Source organism: Aptenodytes forsteri, unplaced genomic scaffold (assembly GCF_000699145.1).
Source record: "Aptenodytes forsteri isolate BGI_AS27 unplaced genomic scaffold, ASM69914v1 Scaffold193, whole genome shotgun sequence".
Lineage (NCBI taxonomy): Eukaryota > Metazoa > Chordata > Aves > Sphenisciformes > Spheniscidae > Aptenodytes > Aptenodytes forsteri.
This window is the reverse complement of record NW_008795405.1, coordinates 8,412,452-8,429,518: the sequence shown is the minus strand read 5'-3', so window position 1 is coordinate 8,429,518 and position 17,067 is coordinate 8,412,452. Positions and strand designations below refer to the sequence as shown.

General features: G+C 37.4%; 1 protein-coding gene across 1 annotated transcript in view; it reads right to left on the bottom strand.

The window, feature by feature from the left end:
• Positions 1–1,364: 1,364 nt before the first annotated feature.
• Positions 1,365–17,067, bottom strand: part of SPATA7 (spermatogenesis associated 7) — a 35,677-nt gene continuing 19,974 nt past the window's right edge. The window contains exons 7-13 of the mRNA XM_009280942.1: positions 9,382–9,860; positions 8,236–8,302; positions 6,490–6,560; positions 5,467–5,520; positions 3,977–4,054; positions 2,471–2,528; positions 1,365–2,124 (exon numbers count right to left, since the gene is read on the bottom strand). Of these exons, the coding sequence (XP_009279217.1) occupies positions 1,630–2,124; positions 2,471–2,528; positions 3,977–4,054; positions 5,467–5,520; positions 6,490–6,560; positions 8,236–8,302; positions 9,382–9,860 (1,302 nt within the window). The 3' untranslated portion in view covers positions 1,365–1,629. The remainder of the gene's footprint in view (positions 2,125–2,470; positions 2,529–3,976; positions 4,055–5,466; positions 5,521–6,489; positions 6,561–8,235; positions 8,303–9,381; positions 9,861–17,067) is intronic.

The window sequence follows — 17,067 nt, the reverse complement described above, 5'->3', positions numbered from 1 at the left end:
CACTGCAATGCTGATGACTCTGCCAGAAATGTTGCTTTTGTTTGGTTAGCTTTCTCTAGAGTTTTTTTGAGATTTCTTCACCCCCCTCCCTCCCAAAAAAAAGTTTATGCTTCACAAGTGAAGCAGTGGTCTATGTCTGTTGGAGCTACTTAGAGCTGCAATCGGTCATCTAGCTTACAGAACCAATAGTCTTTGGTAGACACTCATGAGCCACGAGGGAGGCAGGTGGTAGCAGTTGCATGTATGAACTGTAACCACTTGGGTTTGTCCTTAGAGGAAGCAGATTAAGACCAACCCTAAGAGGTTATTTGGGGACAGGCTTTATCCAGTTCCTAAGGCTTCTTATGGTTCCTCACCTACAGCAAGACAATATAACTTCTGGCATTCCTCAGAACCTGTTGAGCTCATTCTGCAGTACCGTGAATGCCAGGTAATAGCTGTACTCTGATTAGACAAAGAAATCTGGGCTGATTTTATGCAATGCATGTGCTAACTTCAATTTAAACTTTAAGCATACAATAGACCACCTTTTCTCCATTTGCTGTAGAAGATGCCTGATGGGTCTTCTACTAGATAGTCCTAGTCATCAATCAGTCTTTTTTCAAAACCAAAGCTTGATGCAGAATGCTGTGCCAAGGTTGTCATTAATGCAAGAAATTGAACCGTGTATTTTAGCGTTGTGCAGTTTGAAAATTGTTTCAGTCCTCACTTTCCAGAAATATCAGCTGAATCATGGACAACTAGGATTAAACAGCTCAAGAGCTGCGTATAAAACAAACAAACAAAAGAGCTGCGTATTAAACAGCTCAAGAGCTGCCATATGCAGTAGCTAGAGATAAATGTCCTTTTCAGGCCAGAAAGCTGACAGGAGGTTAGGCAAAGACTGAGAGCAGCTAATACTGCAAAATGGCTCTTTATACCTGTCGCTACAAGGAATAAGACAATTGAGTTCATGGTTGAGGGCTGAAGAAGGAATGATCATCTACCAGCACCAAAAGAAATTCTTATGTTCGGAAAGTTGCCTGTCCACACTCATTCCTTATTTCACCCCAGGTAATGCAAGAAAAAGGTTTGTTTCTTATGTTCTACAGTTACTGTAAAAGGAAAAAAGTTGATTATAAGAACTTTGTGCCTCAATGGGATTTAACATCAAACAATGCCCTCTTCCAGGATGGACAAACAGATCCATCTCTGCTCTGCAGGTATGTAGTATACCAGGTTTTGATGTGGGTAAGTTGAATTCTTGCAGACTACAAAATCTTGGATCTTTACAGCAGGACCACAACTGAACTAGCAATGAATTTTATTTATAAGAAAAAAAAGCAATAAATATTTCATAACTTACTATTACAGCTTTCTAAAAATATACATCTAATTTTAATATTCTCAAAAGTTAGTTCTGAGTTATACAATTATAGACAAAATTTACAAAATTTTTTTGATATGTGACACTTTACCCTTTAGAGTCTACATTAATAGAGATTAATTAATGCCCAATTAATAATATCCTGCTAGAGAGATTTTAGCAGTATTTAAACAAACTGAAAATAAATAATTTACTACTATTTAACAAATGGCAGTTCTCCACAGAACTAGCTCTATCCCAATTTAACAGCTAAGTTTTCACTACTATTCTGAATAGTCACGTGAGATCTGAAGGGCCTCTGCAAAGCTTTCCTCAAGATCATCAAGTTCCTTGGTGGCTTCCAAATCACTGTCACAAGTAATCAAGTTTAAAGTTGCCTCACGTGAGGGTGAAGTGTCTGGGTCTTCTTCAGATTTCGCACAAGGATCATACTCTGTCCCAGCATCCATCATTTCAGCGACATCTTCTGAAAAGTCATCCTTGCTCTGTGGCTCCTTTGAACTTTCCCTGCATACTGGTGATTCACATTTGTTTGGTTCCTTTAACAGTAAGTCCATGTTCCCAAAGAATTCTTCACTTTTTGTAGCTTCTCTTTGCCTCTGACTTTTGCTGGTAAACTCAAGCTCTTCCATCGTATCAAACTCTTGCAGATCCAGCGAGTCAAAGGCTTCCCAGCCTGCGTGGATTTGCTCCGCACTGCTGTCCGGGCTGCAGCCGAGGTCTGCTTTCAGTACATCCAACAAGTGGCGCATTTTGCTCTAGGGGGTGAAGGAAGACAGGGTTGATACTTCCCCAGCCCCACCGCGCTTATCTGCCCAGAACTCAGGGCTTAATTCTGACATAAGGGAAGGGAGGCTGCTTGCAATCAAGTGACTAAATTATACAGCAAGTGTCACCAAACTGAGTTGACTATTGTCCCTTTTTTGTGACTCCTGATCTACCGTGATCCATGAGTCTGCAAATCTCATTTAGGGAGAGAGATGCTCCCCACTCAGCATTCTGGTTACCTTTACCCGCAAAAATACTAGTGCATTTCCACTGTACTTTGGAAACATGGCTGAAGTCATATGCAGAGAGGGAGAATATTATAGAGGCAGCACCTACCTCATCCAAATGGTTCTTATTTTCTTGTATATGACACTCAAATAGTTGTTCCAGAACTCTACAAATGAACAATTAAATGATTTCACAGGAAGAAAACCAACTTTTAACAGATCTACATAAATTAATGACCTTAGATTTTTATTTTCATTTCTTAGCTGAATGGGACCACTAAAGACTGTTTCAATTATGCTCTGTCACAAAGAGGGCTACCCGGAGTCAGTATCCCACTGGACACGTGCTCAGCAGGCAGACCCAGCTTTGGGCAGCAGATGGTAACCATGGGGTGATTTGTAGCATGACTCTGGGTGTGTTTGGTCTGTTGGGTCTATGCGCTGGGAGAAACCAACAATCCAGCGGTGGTTCTACTGGCATGCTGAAGTATCCAAAATCTCTTAGGTGCACCATAGTGGCTGATACACACAAGTGTAAATAAAGGGAAGGAATAAAATCCAGCTTCAGAAAAAAATCCAGAGAAAAGTCCTCAGTCCCGAGAGCTCTCTTCCGTTGCTTAAGCAAGACGAGAAAAAAACTCAGCATAGAGGAAGTGTTCTGTGACAACTAAGGTAGACAGTCACAGGTACAGATTTCCGGAAGGTCAAGTGAATTTAATCTAGCTTACATAAGAAAGTATTAAGAAAAAAAAAAAATAGTGCAAGAAGGATTTTAAGGGAAGTCAACATTACAGTAAAAAAGAACCAAAGGAGACTGCTCTTGAAATTTCTCAAAAATTAATTTTCTGATTCAGTGTATTTAACATTCTCACTGATAGCCTTGATGTGAGGGAAAAAAAAAAAAGAGTGTGCACAGAATAGTAAAACAGCTGGGAACATTACCAACCCAGAGGAAGATCAGAATATTATGCTGAAATTAAACTGCCTTGAAAATGGAATTACAAAAATGGGTTAAAATTCTGTATCGGAAATACTGCAGGGTTTTTTTGCTATAAACTGAGAGTTCTTTATCAGAAAGAACGGATACGGAAAAGAATTTGGGAGTACTACTCAAATACATGAATTGTATCATAACTTACTGTTTAATTTTTGAAAAAAATCTGATTTAGCAACTAGTGAACCCTTATCTGAAACGCTATGTAATCCTGACAACCCATGTGGAAGATTGAATTGATACTGGAACAGGAACAAGGACAGAAGGGATACAGAGGATCTGTTGTGTGAGAGATTAGTAACTTGGTTTATTTAGCAAAACAGATGTTGCAGAGTAAAATTATTTCTTCTTAGCATTACTCCACCTAGGGTTCCAGGTCTAACAGAGGCTTTATCTCATGGTACATAGCAGCAGATTGAAGTAGATGACCCACAGGTCTTTCCTAGTTCCCCTTTCTTACATAAAGCAAAAAAGAAAAGGAAACAAAACAAAAGCAAGGGGTAACTGTGTATCTAAATAGTCTTAAATGCAAAGAAATGATTACTAAACACTACTTCCCTTTCTTACCGAGTCATGTGTTTCTGACACAGCATTACAAATTTGAAAACAACCGTAACCTACCTGTTAGAAAACAGCCCAAGGCTAAGAATTTCATTTGTTACACCTTCAATGAAAGATAAATACAAAAGCTCCTCTTCTCTGCAGGGAGAACAGAAACCCCAATGTTAAATGTTTTAAAATAGAGACACATATTACACAGTGCAGTAGGTCCAATCACCTTTATGCGAAATGCCATTAAGAAGATTGTATAGTTCTTGGCACCAGCTGCTATTTTTCAAAAAGGTAATTCTATCAGGACAAACTAAGCCTTTCATTCAATTGGAATAACAATAAAAAACCCTCTGTAAAATACCAGACTGTTAGAAAGGTCGCTATGGTGCTTTGTGTTTATGCTAACTTTCTGTTGTGGTATAAATTAGCACAGAGATCCCGAGTGAGGAAATCGGCAAATCTTGGAAAGCGTTCGGAACCTGCTTTGCACTCAAGAAGAAAGGGGTGCTAACGGGGAAGAAAGTGTAAAATCGCAATTTGATGCTCTGAGTAAAGGCTTCCAAAGGAGCTTCTAGAGAATCTGACTGCAGCTGAAAATTGCTAATCCTCAATGGAAGCTCAGAAAAATGTAAGTGCGTATTTGACAGTCTCCATTCCTTTCAAAGAACAACTCTTTGATGTACAAAATCCCTGTTAGTGCGAGATGTGGCTTTCACCTCTTTGATCAAATTGCTCTCTATTTTAATACCTCTTAAAGCCTTGTTGATGCCAATTGCTCTAAATGGGAGACTCTCCAAAAGTCTGGAGTTCTGTTTGGAAAACAACAAGAAAGAAAACCCCAAAAGAAAGGATTTCAGTGCTGTTTCTCTTTCATAGCATCTTTCTAAATATCCCAAAGTATCCACTCAAACTCTATTGAATCATCTTCCAGTCTTAATAAACAGAAAATAAAAAAAATGGGATACATCTTGCATGACTTTCATTATGTAAAATTTGTCGTCCAGCCTGAAGAATGTCATTTTGGTTCCCTCTATAGTCAAGAAAGATATCTATAGCTGATCTTTGATACCTATATTACATCCTTAAAGTTAGGCAAGAACAAGCCTGTCCTAAAGCACAAAGAATTAAATGACTTTCCCAAGGTCACACGATAAAGCATTGGCAGTGTTTCTGAATATAACTCAAACCTCTTCTAATTCTCATCAATCTTCGGAGCAGAAGTGTGGTAAGAATGCCCTTCAACTTGATATTTTGTTTTGCCAACATTTGCTTCAGAGATTACAGACCGAAAAAGAACTGGAAACGTTTAAAGTATAACCACTGGACAAGAAGAGAAGTCTATCTTTCTTCCGAAGTTATAATGAATTTTCTTCATTTTTAGAGTCACATGGAAATTTGTAAGTATTACGTAACAATTCATAGTCATGTCAATTCTACTGTAAATTGTGAACTGCAGTTTATTCTGAGTCCTCATTTACTGTTTCACATTCATCAGTTTTGAGGAAGAGCTTCTAGTTTAATGTTGCAAGCTAGCAGAAAAATGGTTTAAGCATACTTACTCAGCCTCGATAGTCCTCCTTGCTGAAGACTGCTGAGAATACGACGATGTCTCTCTAATCAGAAAATCAGAGGGTAAGAAAGAGAGCAACATTCTAAAAACCCTTTATACTACCTTGCATCTCACTTTCTTCTGGAGCCATGCTGCGCCATTATCCCGCTTCCTCTTGGAAAAAAGCCCACCAGAACACCCCCAAACCCTGCTCCAGCAGCAAAATCCACTGCTTACATTGAAGCCTGAAAGACTATGGTTCAAGAGTATTACAACACCTCACTAGATGCAGTGCTCTAATACTTCAAAGGACCTCAGTGCTACTTCAGATGCTATACAGACCTCCACTATCCACAAGAATGCTTTTTTTACTCAGAGTACAATTTTTTCCTCAGGTAAAAATGCCTTTCTATGAAAAGGCCAGAAAGCAAATCAGTGAGTCATGCATGATACTTAGGTCAGCAACGAGGAGAATCAGCTGGGAGCCCTTGGGTTCTGGTCTGATTTCCAACACTGTTCTTGTATTGTAGACAATATTCTAGATCTCAGTGTTACGTTTTCAGAAAAAGATGTGGGAAATGTCTCTGGTCTGCAATTCTTGCAGATCATAGATTCAAAAGGCTGGACATCTAGAGATCCTTTTTCCTGAAAGGAAATACCAATTGGAATACCAATCCAGCATTTAGTTGTAGTACTGTGTAAGAAATATATAGTCTGTAAGCCCAGATGTATGCTTGGATGTACAGAACTAACAGCTGTATTAGCGTGTCATCGCTCTCACTCCCGACAAAAACACTCATCTATTTCAGAGCTCTCTTTCTTACTTGGCTTCCCAGGGGAACTGTATCATAAGAAAATCATGAATTTTGAAGTTGGGAAAGGCCATTGATCTAAAAAAACCCAACAAAACAAAAGTCCTGTGAGAAGAGACTTATAAAAAGAAATGGTAGTGAAGGCTTATGGCCTAAGAAGCAGCTGTATAGTAAGCAGGAAGGAATGCTTCAAACGTTCCTTCCTGCTGTAAATCGGGCACCTTAGGAAGGAGTATGGAAAAGCAGCTATTCCTCTCTCAGGCACATCCACAGTACATCTTCTATTTTCAGCCTACAACAGAGATAAAATCTTTATTATCAGTGCAAATACACAGCAACTTTCACCATTAAAATGAACCTAATAACTATTTGTGATTAAGCAGCCCTACAAATCTTATGTCTTTTCTGAGAAACTTTGGGTAAACTGAGACACGCGGCAGCAAAGCGTCATCAGCTTTGACATCCAAAATTTTAGTCAGGGGCAACAGGAGATGTGGAACATTTCTCCCCTGACAAGTATGTCAAAGATGAATTCTATAAAAGCCAGAGGGGGTCGATGTCACCAACAGGAGTAAAATTTGGTATGCAAAAACAGGAACCAGCACTCTAAATCACATCTCTTGACTGCTTGCACAAAACTGATGGAAAGTAAAGTTGCTGACTGCCTGCATTTTAAATGATAATACTCTGAAAGGGCCACTGTAAAGCTACGTGACTTACTGTTGTCACTTTTACAACAGCGAAAGAAGAAGTCAGATATGACAGTTTTGAAATGAAATCAGAAGTTCTTCATGGAACTGGAGTGAAGCCTTCTGAATAATCATTTAAGCTTTCCTTAATGAGGTCAGCTGCAGATGCAGATCAATTAAGATAGTCTCTCTCCTATTTTCAGTAAAGCTATAAATACATACCCTCTCCCACCCCTCTCCTCCAATGAATAAAGCATAATTATTTGCCTTACTAAGCTAGAGACATGAAGAGTCTGACCCTGTAGCCTTTATTCAGGAAGAAAGTCCACAGTTATTCAAGTACATCTCTTATGTTTGACAGTGCCATTTAAGGACTTGTCTGGATAGTGTCTACAAGATAAAGCACAAAGTAAGATCTGATCAAACTGATCAGTAAGTTTCTGATCAAACTCTTCCATCCAAATATTAGTACAAATTAAGACAAAATAACTTCAGATTTGAAGTCTTAAGAAATACTCAGGTCTTTTGCCTGCTTCCCTCTGCCTCCCAAAGATGCTGGTATTCCATTTCATCTTTAAAATTTAATAATCTTAAGCCACCACAGACTAAGGCAATTTCTGAAAGACCAAATAACCAAAAAACTAAATTCGACTGTCACAAACACTTAGCAATTCAAATCAAAATAATGGATGCAAACATTCTGTGACTACGACAAAAAAAATACTAGGACCTGGTAGAATTTGAAGTAGTGTGATTTTTCATTAAAGCATTCCAGATACATTCAGCAAGACAGAAAGCAAACAGTATCAAGGAAAACTTCACCACCCGCTGGTTTGGGTGCTTCCTCAGAGGAAGGGACTCCTTGGTTCCAATTCTTCCTGTTGAGGGCTTTATGGAATATGTTATCCAATGTAAAAATGAAGAAAAAAAAAATCCTTGAAAAAGAGGTACCTTCTTCTGCTGAAAAATAATGTACCAATTATCTATGTCCTTAACAGATATTTAAGTGATAGTGCACTTGTAAAAAGTGTTGAAAAAAAAGAATTTAAAAGTTTTGTAATATCCTAAGATCTCTTCACATGCCTCAATATTTTTTCTTATTGTTTCTACTTGTTCTTCTGAAACTCTCTCCCCCCTACAGAACTAATTCATCTCATGACAATAAAGAAAATGAAACTTAAATCAGTTGTATACTGCTGTGGCAGAGATGAAGGATATACTCCAAAATGATGGTGAAGGGTGCGGTAAGAGTACCCAGATGACTGATAGATGTATTACCTTCAATGTGATCTTCTGCTGTTCAGTCATAACTTTTCTCTCAGACGCTTTGTCTGCAGATGGAAAGCTACAAAATTTAGAGATGTATTAGATTTCCAAGAAGGCTACTTTCAAAATATGCAGGATGAGAATACCAGTGCCACTGTGGAAGTTTCCCATCAATCTGAACAGGACCTAGTACGAAAATGTCTCAAGACAGTTTAGAAAATTTCTGCCAGACTTCCATTCACATAATAAAACTAAGTTATAGGTCATTTTGAAGGATGCCAATAGTCATACATAGGTGATCCAAATCCATTATTTGGCTGCATATTTACAGGGGATAGCTAAATTATGCAAAATAATTGTTCAGAATTGAGAATGGAGATGATCCTATACATTAAAAGTGCACCAGGAAAATATATGAGAGACAGCCCATAAATCAATAGTTGCAATATGGAGCCAAAGCCATCATAATTCTAGTCTTATGAAATTCCTACTTTGTTCTAGGACAAAAACAGAGTTAGACATGCAGGCACTGAGGACACAAAAGAGAAAAGATTTCTCTTTATGAGGTAGTATCAGTAAAAAACAAAACTAAATCAAAACTGTTTAATTTGCTAAGAAGGAGTTCAATGCAAGAGAAGGACATTAGTTTTATATAAAATATTTCATATAGGATACATCTGAAGGCATTTAAATTAAAATGATAAAAAGACAGTGAAGAGCTGTATTCCAGAGTTAAAAAAAAAAAGAAGGATCTTTGCATGATGTATTAATTAACGAACTGGAAAGTATGAGACTACAGGGGCAACAGTGGGGAACTACTTGCATGCTTATAGTGGTTAATTCTTTGGAAGACAGAAAGTACAACTATACACCAGAGAGAGCCAGGAAAAGAAAGAGGGAACGACTATCCCCAGCAGATGTGAGATCCCACAGTTTGAATTTAGTGGCACTTTGTATCCAATTTGTATAGATGAAACCAGTTGCTCCAGAGAGAAGGCAACAAAATATGGCAGTGAAAAAAGGAAAATCATATTCTGTTCTAGCTTTTGTTAAGGCATATCTCGAATAATTTCAGAATAATTATTCTGGTTTTATACAAATGTAAATGAGAGCAAAACATGGTGCTTTTATGAAGATACTGTTCTGTATGATCTGTACCTGATCATATCGGTCTGTGTTTGAGCTTCCACATGCTGCTTGCAGTGATTTTTCCTTTTCCGTTGAGCAGGAGTGTAATACCTGTACTCTGACAGGAAAGATTTAGCATCTGATATTAAGGTGCGTGGAGTAAAAGGTTTTCGGCTATCAGTAAAGAATTCAGAGTGCCTGTCTAGAAGATCCCCACTGCATACTTTGGAGTTGCTTCCTTGACACCTCTGGGAACGACTAATGCTCACAAAACTATCAGTGGAGCAACTGCATGAAAGTCCAGAGCGTTTTCTTGGTGTACTTGATGTACTGACACTTGAGTTTGAGTTAGATGCATTAAATGTATTCCGACAATCTTTTCTGGCATATTTTCCTGGACTGGAGCGAACCAAGCCATGCTCGCCGTAAGGAGACAGCGCTCTTGATAGGTACTGTGCCTGCCGAGCACCGGGGAAGAGACCGTCTTTGTCTTCTGCTTCCAAGAAACTCTAGAAAAAATTAAAACAAGATTGGATTGCTTTGCAAGTTACCAGCTTTGCTCAAGTTGGTACTCCCAGCTATTACTGTTACCAACTTGGAGGTATTTTCTATGTAAAAACTTCCCATTTTTGTAAGATCAAACTGGTTTCAGAGCAGCACCAGTGCTAACATTTTAAAACCTAGTAATTGGAAATAAGAGAGTAATAAGAAAATGGTTTGCTTCAGTAGCAAAACATTGGTGCTTTGTTACAGAATATCGAGGGCTACATCAAACCAAGAGTTTTAATCATTTTAGTCCAAAGGCTCAATACATTTTTAAAAGTCAAGGAATCACTGCATTGAGGCAAATTATGTTATCTGGGTATGTTCTGTTCATACCACCCGGACATACTATCAATAAGGTAGACATTATCCATAATTATCTTACTGACTAGTTCATAGTATGTATTCTCTTCAAGTGTGGAGTTGTTGCCTCTCTCTCCAAATCCTATTATTTTCAAAGCATATCACACACCGGCTATCTTTATAAAATGTGTATTCTGTACGGGGCACCGCTCACTGATTCAACTCAGACCAACATGGAAAATACTGTAATGTGGTTTAAGACACAGAATAAGAAAACTATAACTAACTGTTTATTCCGTGTGTGACCCTTTTCTTCCTGTAGGTGGGAGATGCACATCTGTGGTAGGGCTGTACAAACACAGGATGTTACCTTTGTAATGGCATCCTGCTCCATCAGAAATATCCTGATTGCTATAAATACAAACAATCATAATGTCCTCCAGCAGACACAGTCAAGTTTCTATCCTGTTCTCCTTTGGGTTTCTCAACCCAGCAGGTACATAGACAGCTGTGAAACTTTCCCTCTAAGGCTACAGAAAACCAACAGTGCAAGTAGTTAGCTTACTACAGTTAAATGGGACAGATAACAACGTGCTGAGTTTATGAATAGATATACTCTATTTCAGGTGATGGTAGAGAAATGGTATTACTGCTCCTGCTTCTTAACTGTTCAACAAATTAGAGTTTAAAAATGTACTTCAATTCTCAGAAGCAAACTCATATTCAATGTTACTTTAAAAGGATACAGTTAAAAGGCTACTAGTTAGACAACAAACTAATAGAAACAAATCAGTAGTACTAAGGTAAGATGTAGGCAGTGTGTGGTTCAGACTAATATTATGGTCAGCTAACTCACTCCTCACCAAAAGAAGCACAATATAAGTCTATTTCATATGCAGGTTGAAGTCCAGGTGTCAACTTTAGTCAGTAAGAACGCCTAATTGCAGTTTTCAGTAACCATCTATTTTGTATAGAATCTAGCCAAACAAATCTCGATGTGGAGGACAACCAAAACAAAATGGGAAACCTTACGGCAAAAGCTCATCTATGCACCTCTTCTTTTTCTCTTTGAGATCTGTAAGGTTATTTTTAAGTCCTGAGTAAGTTAAAAAGTTAGTGAAGTGAAGCGCCACAACAAATATTAAGAGTAGTTAATAAGGAGGAAGCCAAGTACACCAGAGACTAGCGATGACCATGAACATAAATCTGTCCTATGGAAGGTGATGGGGAATTTTCCAACACATTCAATTTTAGAAGGGCTGAGTATTATCAGAAATATCATTTTAATGCCAGGGATAAGAAAACAGTTGATAACCTAAAATCAAAACTTGAAAACTAAGTCTATCATTGAGAAAGGTTAAAGAATGAGGTATTTGGAAAGACAATGCTATTTTTTCTGCTTTCTGAAAAAAAAATCTTAATGCTTAAAAATTCAAAGTTATTCCTGAATAGTAGTATGACACTGTGGCAAAAACAAGACAGAAACACAACTAAATCTAAGTGAAATCTTAAGCTTTTTTTTTTTTTGGTCAAATGAGAATGAACAATTCAATAGAAATTTTATTTCTGTCATAGAGTTTTGAAAAATTTGCAACTCCAAAGCATAAATACCTGGACAGGGTATGTGCACTAGTAAATGTGCTTTACAATGTGTCTGAAAAGTTAGGAAACATCTTAGCAAAACAGCTGTTGTATATTCTTTTCCTACCTAGGATACAGCCACCCACTGAATATTCTGTCAGTGAAAAGTATGTACGACATTTTACAATCTCCAAGGACAGCCATATTGCAGAATTAGAATATTAAATCAGAAGCCTAACAGCAAACAAAATTTTGTATAAACTAACTTATTTCATCCACACGTATAACTATTTATGCAATTCAAGTTCTGTTACACACAACTGTATGATGGAGAAGAGATGACTCACACTGTGTGTACTCAGACTACCTAGCAGTACAACTCCCAGCGACAGTGCTTGCATGTAGGTCCTGCAACACTGAGGGAGATAAGCTGAGGATAGTATTATTCTGGAAAATCTCATTGCCATACCGTGCAATCAGAATAATACAAGGCAAAATAACAGCTAAAATAAAACGACATCTGAGAAAACCCAATTAAAAACCAACAGCTAACAAACCCAAATTAATTCAGTTTTAACTAACTAGCCAGACTTTTTAAAATAATTATTTTACTTTCCTTACAGTCAGGCAGTTCATATAGCTCCACATCAACAGCAACTAAGTGCTGCATGATTTAAGAGAATGTATACAAGATGGACGTTTCCTAAGAAGAAAATTCAATTTCTAAGGCCAATTAAGGACCAGAGTTCTAACAAACCTGAAGTTTAGGTTCAGATAGGCTAACACAGAGATTAACTTGTTGGTGTACCTCCACCATCTGAACAAAGAACAGGAATATAAGGAGAGACCTGTACAGGCCACAAAGCTCTGCAGTTAAAAAAGGGAGGAGGGGAAGTTGATTTCCATATGTGTTCCATTCATCTCTATTATGCTTCTATCGAACAAGTAAAAACTATTAAGTAGAAGCATCCCATTACTGAAGTCACTGAAGGAATAGCTGCCCTATAGAAAGCCTGAGAAAGAGTGGATCCAGTATGATATGACTTAAACATATGCTGTGATATGCATTTATTTATGACATACAACCCTAACTGCCAGTTGAGAAGATTCACCCAGCAGCCCATCCTGATCTTATAATTAATCCATGTAGAAATTATTTTGAGAAACTAACACTGAAGCGTGGATTTCCAGTGGTGCTTCATTGCCTGAGCACAATATAAACCTGGAGAAAATCCTCAAGAACACTTCTTTTTGAAAATAATCAGGTGATTAAGATGTGGATTGAAGGTTGGACATGTGATTTTCCCCACCAGTAAGTGACAATGGACTGAATGCCAACAAAAGCGGCAAAATCAACTGTAAAAGAAAGCACCTGTGGGAATTCTGCAATATAATCAATACTTGTGAGACTTTTGAAGTCTCCTACTGGAGGAGGTAGGGAGGGGAAAAAATCCAAACAACCAAACTTGGAAATCCTTATACATTTGTTGAAAATTCATGACATTGTAACCTACTTATATAGTATAGGATAGTAATATATTACTAGTGAACTAGTAGTATATAGTATAGAATATTAACCTATGTAATTCGTAGTATAGTTTGTAAATATACATAGATTTTCTAGTCTATCATTCAAATCCTAAAAAAGGTGTTCTTAAAAGTCCTAAGCAATATGACTCTTACTGTACAAATGCTGCATTTTCTCATAACACTGCTAGTGTTATTGCTTTGAATCTACACTATTCCATTTTTTCCCTTTCAGAACCACTTAATATTTTAAATTAAAACTCAAGATGATGAATATACATTTTGTGGCATGTAGTAAATGCTATTTAGAGGAATATTAAAAAATGCAGATAGTTTACCATCAAAATTAAGTCACAGATCACACTGCTGTGATACCATATATTTCCTTCACAACAATTCCACACAATTTTCTCCCACATCAGTAAGACTTATCTATTCTATTCCAGTACCCCAAAATGTCCGTAGTTGCTGATGCTTAATGCAAAGAGGTATTTTTTCTTAGTTAGCTGAGCCAAAATAAGCCCTTCTTGACGGTGTCTCATGTAAGCCAACTTTATTTTACTACTACAGCATAATTAAATGCTGAACTGATAACATGCAGTAACAATGCCAAACAAATGCCTGTGTTAGCAAGCAGTATAATAAGGCTTACCAGTGTGATTGTTTGCATATAAAGTACTTGCAGTGGTAGCTCAGCACTATAGAAAACAGATAAGACTGGAAAGTTTCAGAATCCACCTATATAGATGTTTTGAAAAGCCAATTCCATACCCTTCAGTATGTATTATAAACAGCTTAATTTTTCTTGTATACTTTTTACTCTCAGTGATTAAAACAGTTCATGAAGCTGCAATATAAATCAGATTGTAGAAGCATTTGTGAACATATGATGACTGATGCCCTGCAATATAGAAAATAATAATTAAAAAAGATATTAAGTGATATTAGCCAATTACACAACTACACCTCCTGAAAGCCACATGTTCTATTCCTTGGAAGCAGTTGAGCTGATCCTAAAACAAGACAAAGGTACAGGGTAAACATGGCAATATCCTAAATTTAAGCATTCCTTATTTATGAGGAAGCTTAGGGCAGTTCTTTTCTCCTCCTCCTCAAATGTATCCTAAGTAGAACAGACCAAGTAGCTAAGGTAGTGACTAGACAGAACTGCAAACCCAAGCCACATTTGTGGCTTGAATGATGTAGTCATTCAAGTACTGAGAAAGAAGAATGTTTTTTGAAGCCCTTATCCTAGGGTAAAGCTTTAGTGCCCAAACAGGTAGGCAATTCAGCCTTCGGATACACAAAGAAACAATATCAGGAACAAGGAACTGTGTTGGTGACTTCAAAAAGATTTTAAGGAGTGTCAGAGAATGCTGTTTGTCTGCAATTTGTCACCGAGCTTTCAGAAAATTCTTTGTACACCTGTGTTGGTATAGGCAAGTTAACCGTAAGCAAGTATGTTAATATTCTTCTCTAATCTGTATCTATAAAAACATCAGATGCTTAGCTGGGGAAAAAAAAAGATGACAAAAACATGCCTACAAATACGCAGTAACACACCGATTGAAAGATATTTAGCTCTATTCTTCACATACAATTAAAAAAAAAAATATTACTCCATGGAACTATCATAGCTTTGGACATTAGCACTATCAAGAACTGTAACTAATGTAATCTGGAGTCAAGAATCTTGACATCTATCTTGCTTACCAATATATGTTCCTATTCTATTGATTCAACCAACTGTGACTTGTTTTGAAAGACACAAATTTACTCAATGATACATTTCAGCAGTAATAACCCCCTTAAAAAGGTTTCATAAATTACATATTTATGCTTCAATTTTGTTAGTCACAAAACTGGGGTAAACAGAGTATTACTTGCAGCAAGCTTGTATAGAGAGGACCCCTGAATCTTCATGGACTCTGTGGAAGACAAAGTTCAGTAAAAACTGATCAAAGCATACCGCTGTCATCTGATGGGCAAGAGAAGTAACACAGAGAAAGAGTCCAGATTTCTCTCTAAGTTATTTTTACTTTCTAAAAGAAGTTTAGTTTCTCAACTCAAAAGCCACCGAGATATCAGCTGCCTTATAAAAAACAAACTTTGAAAGAAAGCTTGCTAAATCTGTTTTCACATAAAAGGTCCAAAGGCACCTCTCACTGCGGTCACTGAAGTCACACCAAGATGAATTTAGTCTTGCAATTAACTGGTTCTTGTATGAAAAGGTCTTCCAATAGAATAGTTCATCTACCATCATAAAATGAGATCAGAGAGACACTTTATGAACTGCACTGTCAAGATACAGAAGCTGCAATTTTGTAATAAATGAGCGTTTGATTCTTTTAACTGGAGACAGCTCCATTTATAAGCCACTTTAATATTGCTCTAAGTGGGCCGAGCGCCTGCTCTCCACTGCCTGGACAGAGCAAAGGTCTCCTGTAGTAAGCGACAAGCTGCTTTTACAGTTGCTGCTCTCATAACCCCCTTGCATGTCATCTGTTCATTTCATTACACACTTCGATAATTAGTTAAGACTTGAGAAAGGCAAGGGAGAAAATGCACACAAATATGTGAACAAATAAGACCTGTATGAATATAATCAGTTTGCACACTGGCATCAACAATAACCATTTTTCTCATTCAAAACTATGTTCCTGTTACATTCTTTCCTTTTTTGTGTGTGCGTGTGTGGTATTCAATTGTATAATGTGGTCTGTTCCTACTTTCATCAAATACTGTGATGTTATTAATAAGGGGTATTACTGAATATGCATATGGAATGTATTAATTCAAACAACCAGCGTGAGAGGTGATTGTCACTACGAAGCCTGAAAGGAAATCTGTACTGAACGTTCCTGATGAAAACATCTTTCTTTGAGGCTCAGAGGGTTCTTCTGCTTTCTTTAGTCACTTACATCTCTCATTCTGACAGAACTAATTCAAGCACAATACATCTTCAGACTGTTAATATCATAACAGTATAATAAATCTTTAAATATAAAGCATTTGAGTAGGCAATTCACATAGCCATGCTGTGTGCTGCATACAAAATTAACAAGAGAGATTAGAAACAGTTAATGGTGTTTCCTAATCTGTATTTCATACACACAAGCAGATGGTCATAACTGTCATTCTTAAGAAATCAAAAAAGTCTCAAAAAACAGGCTGAAAGTGATAAAGTCAAGGCAATGGCAACCATACTTCAAATGGTTAAAAGAAAGTTTACCCTCCTATGGAGCAGCCTTCCTCCAACTTTGGCATGGATTAATTTCTTTAAAAAAATTTCACTACCAGCCAGAAATGCCTATTAATAGGATTATCTGAACATGGGATATGAAATATCAAGTCTTGCTCAAATCAGAGATTTTACTCGTGGTCAGCTCAATTCAGGTTTTCTTGCTTCAGAGATAAGTCATATTGAGCTTCATGCAGTTTGACCCACTGAATCACTCAGATGAATGTTTAAAAACCCAAATCAGCTTTGTACAGAAAAATAAAAATTAAAAATCTAGGGATTTCACTAGGATATAGCTTCCCATCCCTGGCAGCAGTTGGAAAGACTACATGGTAGTGGCATTCTATGCATAGATATCATGGTATTTTCCAGGCTGTGTCAAACAGCCTTTTCTATTGTGAGAAAACTTAGAGTAATTCATTAAAGAAGGAGTATATACAAGTAATTTGCTGACAGATTGCTGTGGTTTAACCTCAGTCGGCAACTGAGCACCACACAGCCGCTCGCTCACTCCCTCTCCC